Source organism: Bicyclus anynana, chromosome 27 (genome assembly GCF_947172395.1).
Source record: "Bicyclus anynana chromosome 27, ilBicAnyn1.1, whole genome shotgun sequence".
NCBI lineage: Eukaryota > Metazoa > Arthropoda > Insecta > Lepidoptera > Nymphalidae > Bicyclus > Bicyclus anynana.
Window position 1 is genome coordinate 4,237,526 of NC_069109.1, and position 18,122 is coordinate 4,255,647.

Below are 18,122 nucleotides of genomic sequence, written 5' to 3' on the forward strand. Positions count from 1 at the left end.
GAGTGAGATTATAAAGTAACGTATTTTAAATTTCACAGTTACATATGAGACTCAAAAGTGATTATAAACATAAGAAAACTAATGTCGAACAAAGGTTATGATTCACAACATTTGTCAGGACAACTTAATTAACAAATCAAACTGGAACCAAAATAAGACCCTAGAATGGCAGAGAAAGACCTTGAATGGAGTCACCCACTTGTGAACGTTGTGTGTAGGTTAAAGGATCCTTTGACTGATATCAAACACTCCCCTTTTCCACTCAAGTCACTCTCCCCGCCTATCCCAAGTAACCCATAAAGAATTACACAACAAGAGATGTGGACGGCTCGGACGCCACGAGCACACTGAAGCCAACACGAGATCGAGCGACGTCATATCCGTCACAGACTACTATTTCCTACACTATTTATTAAAAACATTGAAATTTATAAGCGGCCAACGCGGCGATAACACATATATATGATCGTTGATCTACTAACTCGGTGTGTTCTCTTCGTAGGAGCAGCGGCTTCCCCTGATGAGCACGTTCTTGTGTCTCCAGGTGAACTCCTGCAGGTAGGGACAGTAGTCTGCCAGCGACACTGACCCGCCGTACATCGCCGCCTCGCCCGCTGGCACGTTGGGTAGAATGTCGAAATGCTGGCGACATAAAGAATCATCATCATCATCATCATGCCCGACTAGTTTCGAACTCACGGGGGACAGTCATGAACTGGTTCTTGCAAAACAATCCAAACCGCGACGCTGCCGCGCGCGGCCGCTCGCAGCGCGCGTTAGGAGAGGGAGTGAAGGTTCCTCTACAGTCTCCGACGGTTCATGAATGTCATCTTGATTGGATCCGTCTTCTTCCAAGCAAACTGAACTAACACTTTCTTATTCCAAGTTTGTCATTTTAATGAAATAGTGGTTTCCAAGCTGTCGGTAGCAGCTGCGTGTGTGTGTGTGTGTACATGAGTGCGTATATGTTCGAGCGCGTCAGTGTGTTCGTGGCTGTGTGTGTGTGTGCGTTTGCGTGATGATGTGTGAAATAATACCGAAACCGAACTAAGTAAAATTTTTAGCTGTGTCGGTTTTTTGTTGAAAGAATATTTGCAATATCTTTTTTAAATATGACCAGTATTTATAGGACCTCAATAGGTCAATGGTAAGAATGGTCGGAATCATAACCCCAATAGTCCAACGGGCGCGGATCGAACCATCACCCCTCAGTGATGAGTAGTTCCATTACCGCTGAGCTATTAAGGCGTTCTACAACTAAAAAACAAAAACAAGCTGAGAAATTAAACAGTTTAACCTAAAGTGTTTATATACAAAACTAGCCACTGGCGACTTCGTCCGCCCTTACCTTGTCGCAAAATTCATCTTAGCGGACGTCTACGAACTATAAACTACCTCCCTACCAAATTTCATCTCAAATCAGTTAGATTTTAGAGAAAAGCACTTAGATTGATCAAATACAATTGTTAAAGTTATTAAATAAAACTTAATGAAAAAGAATGTGCGGCACAGTGTTCCTTAATAAGGCATTTGATAAAGTCTAGAATGAAGATTTAATTGTAAAATTGAGTAAAGTGCTACATAAACCGATATTCTGGAATTACATATTACAAACAGAGCATTTAGAATGAGGCATCTTGCCTCACTCTAAATGACTACTCTGAATTAAAACATATAAAAGCTGCAGGAGTTCCGCAAGGTAGTACATTGGATCCGATACTGTTCTTTTTATACACATGTCATATTCCTGAATTTGAAAATTTTACAGTAACACTTTTGTTGATGCTGATTTTTTTGGAAAAAGACCTAGACTCAAGATCTGAAGCGGCAGTGGAGTAATACACAAAAGTGAATAAATACAGAACTTTACTTACCTGATACTTTCTGGGCAGTATGGTGTCGTGGCGAACTAAGTTACACAGCACCACAGCGTTCCGTCTCGGCGAACATTGCGTACGCAACGGATCACCCTTGACGCGTTCGCAAAATGGCGCGGGGTTCTTTCGTCTGTGGACAACGAAGTTATATAACCAAGAGTTTGAACCCAATGCAACAAATTCAGCAACAATAATGTATAACAGAGAGTACAGACACGTTATTTGTATATGTTAGACGTAGACTGAGAAGTATATAGACGTTTATAAGCAAACAATGTATTATGTATATCTATACTAAAGCAAAGTAGATGTGCAATGTTGATCAACAAAAAAATTATAAATGAATGTATAAATTGCTAGTAATTTCACACCTAATAATAATTTTAGGTTCCTAAACTAATGTAATTTTGATTCATATATTATGAATAAACAGTATGGCTTTATATACGCCATATGTTCATACGTAGGCAGAGAAGTATATAGACATATGAAAGTATTCATTGCATTCCTTTTTTTGATTTTTGATTTTTTTTTTGACTAGCGATTACACTTTTGTGTATACAAGACTCTGGACAAGTTAATTAAATAAAATTAAACTTACTCTTCTTCCGTTCCGTTAGTAAAGCTTGCAAAATAAGTTATATTTAAGTCAATATATGTATTTGGGAAATACACATTTAAGCTTTATATAAACCACTTACTCTGTAGTTGTGTTATTATCCATTTCGCTGCATGCAAAAGACATGTATTTATTTCTTTAGATTATTTATAAATAAACAATTGATGACATTTTATGAGATATTATTTCAACCATATACCAAAATAATGGATGCTGGAATGGCGACCCCGCACTAGAAAGCGCAGTGTTGGTCGACTGATTACGCTTCACAGTAACTCTATATAGATATACCATAGAATATATTTATGTGGTAGCATTCTTTTTAACGCCTCCCTAAATCCCTTGAGTTCACTTAAGCTTTTAACCTTTGCGCAAAAACATTAAGCTTCCCTTTCCCTTGCTTTTATTGTCTTTAGCTCCGAATTCTAGAAATTCCTTAGATTACTTCATGGCATAACCTCAAATTTTGCGTAATCAGCAAACGGTTTGTAGATTCCCTCAGTTCCCTATAGCTTCTGTAAGCTTCTTGAATTCTAGATACCCATTGCATCACATTACCTCATTCTTTAAGCGTTGGGATACTGCTCCAATTGACGCCAAAGAAGCAGCACTAGCTTGGATATACTCCCTTTCCTGCTTCTTACACTTTTGACCAAATTTTCAAAAAACAACAGAATCAAACGCAATGCCTTATGACTACCCTCTGATCCCTTTACCTTTATCAAGCAACCCTCCACATATTACCTTATATTTACTTCCTTTATCTGTTCTAAACAACCCTGCATCTATATGCGGGGTGGTTTAGAACATGGTTTCCATGCATTCTGTACAGTTAAGCACCTAGATACCCAGTAGGTGGAAATACCTAAACCTTTGCGTGTTGAGCCACTGCTTGCAGGAGGTCATGGCGAAGTTGCAGCCCAGTCCCCGGCCCCAGTCCAGCGGCGTGCTATGAGCGTAGTCGGCACGGTACCAGCCCGTATCTTCCATCATTGCGAAGGTTATTCTACTGAACACGGAGTTTTGGGTGTGTGTGCCGGTCATTGCTTCGTTCTGAAAAGCATTGAAGGTTTTATATTTAGTAGGCTTGCGATGCCAAGCGATTCCGTACGTAGAAACCGTCAGAGGTATGAGTAGAATAAACTTGTCTTCCAAGTAAGCCGATTCCATCTTAGACTGTATCGTCACTTAATATCAGGTGAGATCTCAGACAAGGGCTAATTTGACATTGGTTAAAATTAAAATAATATTGGTATTTATTTTTCAATTTCGCTTAGCTATAATCATGCTTGATGGTAAGCGATGATGCAGCCTATAGTGGAACGCGTTTGCCTAGACTAGAAGATGCCTCTACACTTTTGACTTGATACCCATATTGTAGGTGATGGGGAAAACGGAAGCTAGAAGAGCATTCCACTTCTTTAAAGTCATCATCATCATCATTAACAACCCATATTTGGCTCCCTGTTAAGCACGAGTCTCCTCTCTGAATGAGAGAGGTTAGGCCTTAGTCCATCACGCTGGCCCAATGCGGACTGGAATACTTCACAAGCTTAGAGAACTAAGAAAATTCTCAGGTATGCATGTTTCCTCATGGAATGGTAGGACGTTTTTCCTTTTCTTAAAATCTTTGTAGTTTTTTAAAATCATCTTTGCAGTGCATATAAGGAAAGAGGCACTAAATACTTTATTAGAAGGCTCGTAGTCACTCAGTGGGCGATGGAGCGAGCTATGCTTGGAGTTTCTCTGCGTGATCGAATCAGAGATGAGAAGATCCGCAGACGAACCAAAGTCACTGACATAGCTCAGCGAGTCGCGAAGCTGAAGTGGCAATGGGCAGGCCACATAGTTCGAAGAACCGATGGATGTTGGGGTCCCAAGGTGCTGGAATGGCGACCCCATACCGGAAAGCGCAGTGTTGGTCGACCCCCACTAGGTGGACCGAGGATTTCGAGCAGGGAGTCGTTGGATGCTGGCGGCTCGAGACCGTTGTTCTTGGAACTCCATGCAAGAGGCCTATGTCCAGCAGTGGGCGTCTTTCGGCTGATGATAATGATGATGAACATATGTACCCAAGGATCAGTAGTAACCCACCTCAAAGACGCGCTTCTCCCAATGAGTGAGCGCAGTGCCGTCCCCTCCCTGGTCCTCCAACTCAGCGCCTTCCAACTCTGAGCAGTTGAAATGGTCCCTCACCTACAAAAAAAACTGTGTCAGGTCCGACGCACGAATGGAGTTTACTCTTTCAGATGGACTGTCTAAATAGTGTATGTTGTCCCGCAGCGTACACCTATTTAACAGGTGAAAAAAAGTGAAAGGTGCGCAACCAAGGAGCGTCAGTGCACGGTGAAAGGTGCGCAGAATGGGTTGCCCACATTAAAAGCAACGCTGTCATTTGTTCATCGAATTTTACTGCCCATATTTTTTTCATACCGTGGGCTATATATGGAAAATAGATTCCTAAGGAGTAAACTCCAAAAATCATTTAATACTCATCCACGATCACATTCACTTTAGTGCATGACGTTTGCGCATACTACTAGAAACAATTCTTATATTTGACAGCCTCGGAGGTCCTGGGTTCGAACCCCGGCTGAGCCGATAGAGGTTTTTCTTAATTGGTCCAGGTCTATCTGGTGGGAGGCCTTAGCCGTGGCTATTTACCATCCTACCGGCCAAGACGTACCGCCAAGCGATTTAGCGTTCCGGTACGATGTCTTGTAGAAACCGAAAGGGGTGTGGATTTACATCCTACTCATAATTAAAATTAAAGAATTATTAGCAGTATTTCAAAAATATTAAAATGAAAGAATTAAATGTTTTTCATGTTATATTTTATCTCACAAAGTTAATTTTATTCATAAAATGTTGAGCACTTTTGATAAAGGTTTTGTATTACATTACGGCGCATGTGCATTTTACTTTACATTACGGCACATGTGAGTAATGAGATACATTACGATATCGAAATAGATAAAATAAGCGATACTTTACGAGCATGAGAATGTTTTATAAAATAAGTTTATGAGAGTTTATTTGCGAAAACTTGTAATTGGCAATATTTAGTTTTCTATATTGTTATTTTTATTATTTCTGTATTTAGCTGTAGCCTTTCTAAATAGATAAAATAAATAAAATAACATTTAGATAAAAAATAAAGTTGGAAGTGTTGCTTACCTCTTTGACGACCCTGGGGGTCACAATCATATGAAAGGTCCTTTCCATATAACCCCCTCTGATCATCCATTTGTTGCGAGTCACTTTTTTGACCACACGATGTGACCACTTGTGTATTTGAAGCCTGCAAAAAGTCAAAATAAAAATAATCTATACTTATAATAAATCTGTAGAGAGGTCAATTCTGTACATGAAATATATTTCCAAAATAACTATCAGGGGGTGATTAGTGATCGATACTGATGCCAAAAATGCAATCAGTAAAATTTTTGTCTCTATGTTCATTATAGAAACAAAAACTACTCAATGGATTTTAATGAAACTCGGCACAATTATTTTTCATACTCCTGGGCAGGTTATAGTATACTTTTCATCACGCTACGATCAATAGGAGCAGAGCAGTGAAAGGAAATGTTGGGAAAACGGGAGAAGTTACTCCATTTTTACAGCGATACCTACTGTAAGGGCTAGATTAAAGAGGTCTAAGCGCGGGCGAAGTCGCGGGCTAGTATATCATAATATCTAAATTATCATGGAATTAAAATTTTATATTAATAAGCTCAAAATTTATTCCATGAGAGTTAGCTAATGATAAAGAAGTGTGACAGGTAGTAGCAGCGAAAGTGATTGTACCATTATTTAGTGGTAGAGGAAACATCTCGCGCAGGTCCCAGGACTTGTGACTTGTGAGTAGGTTCCCTTTCAAATGCATAAACACTCACCTTCCTTGCCTGACATGTTCTCCATGCCCACATTAAACAATTTATGATAACCAATAATTACAACACAAAACATTATTGCACAAAATCACTGACGCGTCTGGCAGCGTGACGGTGTCTACGCTGCCTAACAAACAACTGAGCTCAAGTCATCAAATATCCTCTTATTTACTGATACCTTTCCTCTACAATAACATAAATAATGAATATTGTATAACAGTAATGGCCTTCCTTAGTAAATCATTTAATAGGCTGTTGTGGTGATGAATATACCTACTTACTCTTCATCTAACGGCGGGTTTCCAGTGTCAGGGCGCCTCTCAGTCAATGGGTCTCCATTTTCATCCCTGAAACAACATTATCAATCTTTGTACTATATTTCTTCTGTTTGATAACTTCATTAACAATCCATACTTCGGCTGACTGGCGAGAGGTTAGGCTAATAGTCCACCAAGCTGGTTCAATCTATACTAATATTATAAAGCTGAAGAGTTTGTTTGTTTGATTGAACGCGCTAATCTCAGGAACTACTCGTCCGATTTGAAAAATTCTTTCAGTGTTAGATAGCCCATTTATCGAGGAAGGCTATAGGCTATATATTATCCCGGTATTCCTACGGGAACGGGAACTACGCGGGTGAAACCGCGCGGCGTCAGCTAGTGATTTCATACATAGATTTACACGTGCAAGCTTAAAAAAGGCCGATTTTTCTTCTTTTTTATGTTTTGGCAGCAAATTTGGAAGCTTACCGCCAAAATGTGCTGCCAACAGCCATATTTTTTAATTTTCGCCACCAAATTTTACCCCTTTAAGACAGATGTTATCTTTCAAGAAACATAACCCAACAATATAACATTAATAAAAACGATCCTTTACAAACGTAAATTGCTGTCTTCATTAACTCGTTCGCTGCGGCACGAGGTCAATTGACCTCGTAAGTAGGTCAGACTTCAAGAATTACGAGGTCATTTGACCTCGTACCGCACCACGTAAAGTTTTAGTACGAGGTCAAAAAACCTCGTAACGCACCAGAGTAAAGTACCACAGCGAACGTGTTAAGAAGAGGAGAATATTTAGGGTGTTAGGGAGACCCTTACACCTGTGACAATTAAGAATCTCGCCTCTTCGTAACCGAGAGGCTGTGATGTCGGCAAAGTCAGGGGGTGCTTAAACCTTAAACAGGGCCAAAATCTTAAGATCTATACTAATATTATAAATGCGAAAATAAGTCTGTCTGTCTGTTACCTTTTCAAGCCTAAACAGCTGAACCGATCAAGATAAATTTTTGTACAGTGGTAAATGGGACTTAGGAGCAAAACATAGGTTACTTTTTGACCCTAATATAAAAAGAAAGGGTAGAAAGTTTGTATGAAAAGTCCTTCATATTTAGAGTTAAAGTTTTAAAAATTAAAAAAAGAGTTTTTAAAATTCAACCCCTAAAGTGGTGAAATAGGGGTTGACAGCTTACATAGATTTACACGCGGACGAAGTAGCGGGCGTGCTAGTTGTTTATATATTTATATTGATGTCGAGGTTGTTGCTATGGTAACCAACCTGTAGAAGCCGAACAGCGAAACACTGAAGCCCAGCGCGTGCAGCATTTCGTGCTTGACCGTAGACAGCACGGACGGCATGTCTCGGTACTTCGTTGACAGTTCGCCAGGACAGAAGTTAGCATGACCCGCCACTGGTCTGGAAATATACAACACATTATTGTTATCGCCGCGTTGTAACGACTTGCGGTACGGACGGCTTCAGTGTGCTCGTGGCGTTCGAGCCGTCCACATCTCTTGTTGTGTAATTCTTTATGGGTTACTTGGGATGGGCGGGGAGAGTGGCTTTAGTAGAAAAGGGGAGTGTTTGTTAACAGTCAAAGGTACCTTTAACCCTACACACAACGTTCACAAGTGCGTGACTTCACTCAAGGTCATTCTCTACCTTCTACGGTCTTATTTTGGTTACAGTTTGATTTGTTAATTAAGTTGTCCTGACAAATGCTGTGAATCTTTGTTCGACATTAGTTTTCTTATTTTTGTAATCTTTTCTGAGTCCGCTAAAATTATATAAATGACCCAGCACTGGGGTGGAGAGTGTTAGCGATGCAAATACATCCATAATATGTATCTAATCTGTGCCTATCAATAAAGGGCGAAACGGAACGTGTGTGATGACATTAAATGTCATACAGCCTTTTTTGAATAAACCAACTTTTACGCCAAGCGCCTTACCGTCACTGATTTAAGCTTTTTTAACAAAGTATACCTGTGTTTTATTAAGCCTGGCCCTTATAAAGTTACTTTAAGCTACCGTACTGGGAAATATGACTGTAATATAGTGGACAGTTTAGATATGGTGCTAGAAGACATATGAGCTCAAACTTGACGATTTTATCTTGTTTATTTTAGAAGTTCCTATGGCCACCTTGATTCCATCATCAGCTCCATATTACAGGACATGTGGCTTAGCAACGATTAAAGCTATTGGTAACACTGATTCTTCCACGGATCTCCTTTTTCTAATCTTACTCATTCCGTAAATCTTTTTTAAAAAGAGCAACTGTTGAGTTTCTTGCCGGTTTCTTAGCAGAACCTGCCTTCCGAACCGGTGGTAGAATCTTTACAAATAGTCGACTGACGTGTCAATAGTGCTTGTAAACTGATCCTACTTGAAATAAATGATTTTTTGGTTTTCAAGGCTATACCTATCTCCGCTCCGTTCTGTCACTTACCTTTCCAGAGCTTCCTGCTTACTATGAGACACGTATGCCACTGTGAGCCCGCGGCGATACCTCTTTATCTCCTCCGCGCTGACGTATAGCACGAATTCTGTGTTCTCCTCTGCCAGTGACTCCTGTCTCTGCTTCTTGCTGGCAGTGCGCGTACGACTGTGAGCCCACGGCGACAACTCTCTGTCTCCACCGCGCTGACGTATAGCACGAAGTCTGTGTTCACCACTCGCTGCGACTCCTGCTTCGTGTCCCTTCTGTCACTTACCTTTCCAGAGCTTCATGCTGACTATGAAACACGTATGTCACTATGAGCCCGCAGCGATACCTCTTTATCTCCACTGCGCTGACGTATAGCACGAAGTCTTCTCCACTCGCTGCGACTCCTGTCTCTGCTCCGTTCTGTCACTCACCTGTCCAGAGCCGTTTCCTGCTGGCAGTGCGAGGCGTACGTCACTGTGCGCCCACGGCGACAACACTCTGTCTCCACCGCGCTGACGTATAGCACGAAGTCTGTGTTCACCACTCGCTGCGACTCCTGCTTCGTGTCCCTTCTGTCACTTACCTTTCCAGAGCTTCATGCTGACTATGAAACACGTATGTCACTATGAGCCCGCAGCGATACCTCTTTATCTCCTCCGCGCTGACGTATAACACGAAGTCTGTGTTCTCCACTCGCTGCGACTCCTGTCTCTGCTCTCTTCTTTCACTCACCTGTCCAGAGCCGCTTCCTGCTGGCAGTACGAGGCGTACGCTACTGTCAGCCCACGGCGACACCTCTCCGTCTCCACCGCGCTGACGTATAGCACGAAGTCTGTGTTCTCCTCTCCCAGTGACTCCTGTCTCTGCTCCCTTCTGTTACTCACCTGTCCAGAGCCGCTTCCTGCTGGCAGTGCGAGGCGTACGCTACTGTCAGCCCACGGCGACACCTCTCCGTCTCCACCGCGCTGACGTATAGCACAAAGTCTGTGTTCTCCTCTCTCAGTGACTCCTGTCTCTGCTCCCTTCTGTTACTCACCTGTCCAGAGCCGCTTCCTGCTGGCAGTGCGAGGCGTACGCCACTGTCAGCCCACGGCGACACTTCTCCGTCTCCACCGCGCTGACTTATAGAACAAAGTCTATGGTCTTCTCTCCCAATGACTCCTGTCTCTGCTCTGTTATGTCACTCACCTGTCCTAAACTTCTTGCTGCCAGTGTGACGCGTACGCCACTGTGAGCTTACGGCGACACCTCTCCGTCTCCACCGCGCTGACTTATAGAACAAAGTCTATGGTCTCCTCTCCCAATGACTCCTGTCTCAGCTCCCTTCTGTCACTCTCCTGTCCAAAACTTCTTGCTTGCAGTGCGCGTAAACCTGTGAGCCCACGGCGACACCTCTCCGTCTCCACCGCGCTGACGTATAGCACGAAGTCTGTGTTCTCCACTCGCTGCGACTCCTGTCTCAGCTCCTTACTGTCACTCACCTGTCCAAAACTTCTTGCTGGCAGTGCGCGTACGACTGTGAGCCCACGGCGACAACTCTCTGTCTCCACTGCGCTGACGTATAGCACGAAGTCGGTGTTCTCCACTCGCAGCGACTCCTGTCTCTGCTCCCTTCTGTCACTCACCTGTCCAGAACCTCTTTCTGCTGGCAGTACGAGGCGTACGCTACTGTCAGCTCGCGGCGACACCTCTCCGTCTCCACCGCGCTGACTTATAGAACAAAGTCTATGGTCTCCTCTCCCAATGACTCCTGTCTCTGCTCCGTTCTGTTACTCACCTGTCCAGCGCCGCTTCCTGCTGGCAGTGCGACGCGTACGCCACTGTGAGCCCACGGCGACACCTCTCTGTCTCCACCGCGCTGACGTATAGCACGAAGTCTGTGTTCTCCACTCCCAGTGTTTCTTCTTCAGTCTCTTCTTCTTTTTCGTCTAGAAATATTTATTTTTTTATTTATGTACAACAAAAGCCACCTCCGATTCCAACGTGTATGCTGCGGGACAACATACACTATTTAGACAGTCGATCTGAAAGAGTAAAATCCGTTCGTGCGTCGGACTCTGGTCCAATAAGTTTTGCCCCTTAGTTTCACACCACTTGTCCAGTTGAGTCGATATGATAACGTCGAAATGTGTTAACTTTTTGACGGCCTCCGTGGAGCAGTGGTATGCGCGGTGGATTTATAGACAGAGGTCCTAAGATCGATCTCCGGCTGGGCTGGTTTTCTTAATTGGTCCAGGTCTAGCTGGTGGGAGGCTCGGCCGTGGCTAGTTACCACCCTACCGCCAAAGACGTACCGCCAATCAATTTAGAGTTCCGGTACGATGTCGTGTAGAAACCGAAAGGGGTGTGGATTTTCGTCCTCCTCCTAACAAGTTAGTCCGCTTCCATCTTAGATTACATCATCACTTACCAAAAACTTGATTCACGGCTTGGGTGTTAGGTTTATTTTCGTTACGGAATTTCTAGATTCGGTTGCCGCGCTCAAAGCTAAAAGTATATCTTGGTTACACACCTGTTCCCTGGGTATCATACACTGAGTTCCCAGATATCTCCGAGGCAGTCAGCTCCTCATCTGGGATTCCCTTCACCCGAGGCAGCGCGCGGCAGTTGTGACCCGTGCTGTTGCAAACGTAGCATGGCTGAAACAGACGTCATCAGACCAATTATACAGGGTGCTCGGCAGTATTTCCCATAACTTCAAGGTGTTGACGAGACCACTTATAGGAGACGAACTGCATAACTAATATTTTTTAACTAAAAAATAAAAACTTTTATGTTTTCATACAAAGTAATTCAAATAATTTCAACTATCCATGTAACACACGCCTTTATCTATCCTTGCATTTTAAGAAATTAAATATCACGTGTCTCAAAACGGTGAAGGAAAAACATCGTGAGGAAACCTGCATACCAGTGAATGCTCTTCATGTGTGAAGTCTGCCAATCCGCATTGGGCCAGCGTGGTGGACTATTGGCCTAACCCCTCTCATTCTGAGAGGAGACTCGAGCTGAGCAGTGACCCGTATATGGATGAATTACATATGGAATTCACCAACAAAATTGTCAGTCATTTTTTGAGAGGGACGAGGTCAACCACCAGCAGGGATTCGCTAGTCCTATATGATTTTTGCAATCATATAGGACTAGCGGACGCCCGCGATTTCGTCCGCGTGGAATTCAGTTTTCACAAATCCCGCGGGAATCGTGGATTTTTCCGGGATGAAAGTAGCCTATGTGTAAATCGTATCGTAGAGTAAAATTTATTTCCATTCTAAATTTCAGCCAAATCGCTTCAGTAGCCGCAACGTAAAAGAGGAACAAACATACTTACACACTTAAACATTTACACGATACGATTAATCTCTCTTATTTACTAAAACAAAAATTTAGGAAAAATGCAGCAAGTGTAAATAAATATAGTTTATATTAAAACAAACGTGTATTTCTGCTTATTACGTAAAATACTATATTTTCCATAAGAAATGTTGGCAACCCTAATTGCCTAATTCTAGGCTTTATAAATCTACATAAAACTCCGCTCGGATCGGGTATCAGCTATTTAAATATAAAAATAATAGAAAAATGTTGTTTTATGATCAAAAGCAATTTTACCATGTATTAAAATAAAGTAATGTTTCATGCTTCTATTTGTTACAAAGATATAATATACTTTATATCAGCATCAGATAGGACAACTATAACGATAATTTTGGTTTCATATCGCTCTCTTTTTCATCCCATCGCGACGAAAGAGAGATCAATATAATATAAGAAATTATCTCTTTGTCATAGTGTGCATCTTAGGCCTACTATAGACTGTGATATTAAATTAAAATATGAATTTACACTTCTATACTAATATTATAAAGCTGAAGAGTTTGTTTGTTTGATTGAACGCGCTAATCTCAGGAACTACTGGTTCGATTTGAAAAATTCTTTCAGTTTTAGACACCCCATTTATTGAGGAAGGCTATATATTATCCCCGTTTGCCTACGGGAACGGAAACCACGAGGTCAGCTAGTACTCAATAAACTTTCAAACGGCTATAATCAATAGCCTCAATACGCAACGGTATAGGCGCCAAACTCGTCACCGAGAGGTCGAGGTTCGATCCCAAACCATTCGGTTCGAAATCGTGGTATTTGGAAGTCCATGCAAGAGGACTAACAGCAGTGGGCGTCCATCGGCTGTTATTAATGATTATTATGATGATGAATACATAAATGTAACATTTGTAAAAAATCTACGCCGTCTACGGCATACCCACAAGTAAAACCGACAGGTGCCTATAATATACGATATACGAATATAGCTGTATGCAGGCGGCTCAGTATCGTGATGTTTGGAAGTCCCTACAAAAGATCTATGTCCTGCAGTGGACGTCCATCGGCTGATATGATGATGATGAATACTGCTATCATTTTCATTTCAATGGGACAGAATAGAACTATATTTGCGATTCAACCGCTTCTGGACTGAACATTTGTAGATAAGTATCAATAAATAGCCGCTCTATTCTTCACCGCTATCTTGTATACGCAACAAAAGAAAAACAAAGTTTAATGTTTCAGCTTCACACAATGCTACTGTATGGATTGTTCTCCTTGGGTAAATAATACCTTCGTTTATTCATCCACAATTTTTAGAATAAGATTCTAACGCTTTCTTGTTTGATTCTATATAGAAAATGAAAAAATAACGCATTTTACGTTCATTACAAGCTTTGGACGGAGCGACGATCTTTTGATAGTAAAGTCATGTATTGGTTTAGTTTACACCAGTTCGACTCCCAGGTTGGGTTAATTTAGGATTCAATGTTGTGCAATACTCTTTTGAGACCCATAGTTTATTATTCATCATCATCATCATTATCAGCCCATATTCGGCTCACTGTTGAGCACGAGTCTCCTCTCGAGAGAATGAGAGGGGTTAGGCCAATAGTTTACCACGCTGCTCCGGGTGACGTCAGGTATCGGAGACTACGTCGAACGCTGTGTAGCTTGTTTTTGTGTTGCCTGGAAAGCGTTGCTGTTATGTCATCGTCAGGATCGTAAAGGAATACCACAGATTAATCAATAATATACAGATGGAGCGTACGGAACACGACGGTATCAAAGCCGCTCCAAATACAAAATTCAAAAAGTAATACATTCTCGAGTCAGTACGACACGAAGCGTCAGTAACTTTCAATGTTATTCAAGAAAAATGGCGTCTTATGTTTTTAAATATCTTAAAAACTGTTCACAAAAACTAAAGAAAAAAGATTGAGTATGTTTTATTGGTCAATTATTGATTATTATATTAATTTACGTAATTATTGTTAGTGTTAAATTTTGAAATACAAATTATGGATAAAGTTTGTATAGGCGGTTGTCAAGGAGACGCGTGACGTTTTTTTTTAATAATAATAATTTATTATCAAATGTCAAATTTAATGGGTTTCGCCGGCTTCTTTGCTTGTAAAGATTCACTCTGGTTACTCTGTGAGCAATACCATATACTTCATTTTCATAAATAGATTAAATGGCCGCTCTATTCTTTACTTAAATATCTTGTATAAATCACAAAAGAATTTCAAAGTTTACCTAATGTTTTTCCTTCGCACAATGCTGCTCCATGGACTGGTTTCCTTCGGTAAACAAAGCCTACGTTTATTCCACTGTTTGTAGAATAAGCTTCTTATACTTTCTTGTTTGTATTTGTATAAAAAACAGAAAAATAATGTTTTTTTACGTTTAATATAAACTTTGGATCGTCTTTGTAAAGGAAATAGAAAATTGTCGTATAAAAATAATATTTAAAAACTATACTCAGAGGCACTATTATCCGCTCTCTCTAATATGACGCTAGTTCTTCGTCGTCTCTTTATCAGGTACTTTATATTAAAGTGGGCGGATAACTCTGCCTCTGAGTAGAGATGGCGATTCTTTCACAAAAAGATCGATTTTTGAATCGATTCGAATCGGAAGCTGATAAATCGATTCGCTATAAAATCGAGATTTAAAAGATCCAAGATCTTCTTACTATTTACTATTATAAGTTATGTTAGGAGTATCTCTGCGTGATCGAATCAGAAATGAGGAGATCCGCAGAAGAACTAAAGTCACCGACATAGCTCAACGAGTTGCGAAGCTGAAGTGGCAATGGGCGGGGCACATAGTTCGAAGAGCCGATGGACGTTGGGGTCCTAAAGTGCTGGAATGGCGACACCGCACTAGTAAGCGCAGTGTTGGCCGACCCCCCACCAGGTGGACTGACGACATCAAGCGAGTCGCAGGTATTCGCTGGATGCAGGCGGCTCAGTATCGTGATGTTTGGAAGTGCCTACAAAAGGCCTATGTCCTGCAGTGGACGTCCATCAGCTGATATGATGATGATGAAGCTAATATAACCGTTTTATTGTTATGGCAGGGACATATCTCCTGCTGCTGGCTCCAGTGGACTCCTTCGTGCTTCTGACAGCCAACCTGGAGGATCTAACCCGGATAGCACAGCAGTTGGTGCCAGAAGACATGGTGAACAACCTCGCAGAGTTCCTATCCAAGACCAACGGTGGTTCAGGTAATTTTTGGCTGGTAGGAGGCTTCGGCCGTGGCTAGTTACCACCCTACCGGAAAGACGTACCGCCAAGCGCTTTGGCGTTCCGGTACGATGCCGTGTAGAAACCGAAAGGGGTGTGGATTTTCATTCTCCTCCTAACAAGTTAGTCCGCTTCCATCTTAGACTGCATCATCACTTACCATCAGATGAGATTAAATCAAGGACTAACTTGTAAAGAATAAAAAAAAGGTACACTTCATATTTACTACTATTGCATACCTCATAGCGCGGCGACCGAATCAAGAAATTCCGTAACGAAAATAAACCTAACACCCAAGCCGTGCATCAAGTTAACACATTTCGACGTTGTCATATCGACTTAGCTGGACAAGTGGTGTGAAACTAAGGGGAAAAACTTATTAAACCAGAGTTCCAGCTGTACATTTATGTTTTCTGTGGCTCAACTTAAGGACATTTTTTTTTATTTATTTATATTTTTTTTTATTATATTCTTTCATTTATGCATTAAAATTAAAACTATTATCACAGGTCCTAATATTTCCAAAGAAAATGAAGAAAACTATCGTCATGGGAAAATAGGATGGGATTCAAGGGAAAGAAAAATAAACCCAATGGACTCACAAGATATAGAACAATCCGAAGGCTTAGAAGATTCAAGTTTTCAAAGCAATGAAAAAGAAACAACAAAAGTCAAGACAACTAAACAAGAAATATCAATTGAAACTTTCAACCGAGATATAAAAAAGATAAACACCAAAAAATATAAGAAAAAAGTACAACAAGATAAAACAACAGACTCAAATCCAAGAAAGATTAAGTCCGTACAAGATTATCATAAAAAGAAGAAAAAGATATCACAATTATTTGAGAAAAAACCTACTAAAGCAGTACTAGATAGTATAGAATCAGAACTTTCAGAAGAAATCAAAAATACAGATGATCTCAACCCGTTTTCAAAACATTATGATTATAAAAAGAATTCACTTGAAAGACTAAAAGATATTATGGATGATTTGGATAAATTCCAGATAAAAGCAAGAAGTAGAGAAAACAAACAAAATAAAATCTCAAACGAATCAGATGAAGACAATTCAATAACTGATGTATCCAATGAAGATAATTTAGAAACGAAAAATGCTGATTTACGGAGAGGTATACCACCTATTTTAAGCACAAGGGTGGAAAAGAATGAGTTTGATCAATACGACAATAAGAAATATCCTAAATCGGAAGTACTTGTAGCCACTAGCGGACCTTTAGCGCTCACTATGGTAGTTGAATCTTGATTGGTTTTTACCCGACTTGCAAGAAGGGTTATGTTTTTGTCATCTTGTATGTATGTATGTAATATTCTTTATTACCTCATATCTTCCAAACCATTGAACGAATTTACGTAATAAGGATATCGTTAGATTTGTCTCAATAACCCAAGTGTTCTTAGATAGGTGAAACTAAAAAAAACAAGACGACTGTGAGACGCTATAGACTCGAGGTGAAAAAATTTTTTTTTTTTTTAATATTGCAATATGGGTATCAAATTCAAGAGCTTTTTGTGAGGATTCTAAAATGGTATATCATGGCCATGTTTAAAAGAACTACAATTAGAAATGTTATTTATTAGTTGTCTATACAAAATACGCGAGGCGGATGACTATAGGTGTGAGCAGGTTTGTGAAGTGAAGTTATAAAATAGAAATATGAAGAAATTAAATATATTGATTATAAAAATCGGCTAAGTGCGAGTCGGGACCTTAGTTATTGGATAGAATGATTTTCTTCTACATTATTTAATAGGTTCCGACTGTTTTCTAATTGCTTTCTACACTTCTGGACTGAACTTTTTTTTTTCTTTTCAGTTTTTTATACTTTATGCAGTCGGGTTTTTTTATTTGTTTAATTAATTTATTTATTGGTTTTTAACCCCCGACTCAAAAAAAAACGTGTCTGTCTGTTTGTCTGTGACACTCACGAACGGATGAAGCGATTTCAATTTAGTATTAAAGGTGACTTATGTGCGAGTGTTCTTAGACATGTTTGATGAAAATCGGTTGAGCCGTTTAAAAGTTGTGGGGGTGAAAGTGGGGAAGAATAACCGAATGTCTGCAAATATACTCGAGTGGGGTCTCAAATGAAAGCGCACTGAAAGAGAATATTGATGACTTGATCGAGAGTGTGATTAATAATTGCATGACATTCGGGGGTTTTTCAAAATTTTCAATTTTATTTGTTATTTCTGTGTATTGAGTGTGTGTGTGTCCAAATAAAATAATTTTCTTTCTTTCTTATCGTCCTTTCCTCATCCTTCATCCATCCTTTACGTCATCCCACTTAGGTGCAGTCTGCAAAGTATGTCAATCTCTTCCATTTTCTTCTATAATTAGTCTTATCATATACTATGTTATACAGGGTGCTCGGGAGTATATCCCATAATTTCAAGGTGTTGACAAGTACTCTTATAGGA

At 40.5% G+C, this 18,122-nt stretch overlaps 1 protein-coding gene across 2 annotated transcripts in view; it reads right to left on the minus strand.

Annotated features, from left to right (window-relative positions):
• LOC112050685 (leishmanolysin-like peptidase) overlaps positions 1-18,122 on the minus strand; it is a 117,031-nt gene that overhangs the window by 8,231 nt on the left and 90,678 nt on the right. Inside the window, exons 6-14 of one of the 2 annotated variants that reach the window (XM_052890420.1) lie at positions 11,612-11,738; positions 10,877-11,027; positions 7,947-8,084; positions 6,674-6,739; positions 5,674-5,797; positions 4,591-4,692; positions 3,362-3,549; positions 1,875-2,007; positions 483-642 (exon numbers count right to left, since the gene is read on the minus strand). In XM_052890420.1, coding sequence (XP_052746380.1) covers positions 483-642; positions 1,875-2,007; positions 3,362-3,549; positions 4,591-4,692; positions 5,674-5,797; positions 6,674-6,739; positions 7,947-8,084; positions 10,877-11,027; positions 11,612-11,738 — 1,189 coding nt within the window. The remainder of the gene's footprint in view (positions 1-482; positions 643-1,874; positions 2,008-3,361; positions 3,550-4,590; positions 4,693-5,673; positions 5,798-6,673; positions 6,740-7,946; positions 8,085-10,876; positions 11,028-11,611; positions 11,739-18,122) is intronic. The other variant, XM_052890421.1, reaches the window with a different exon arrangement.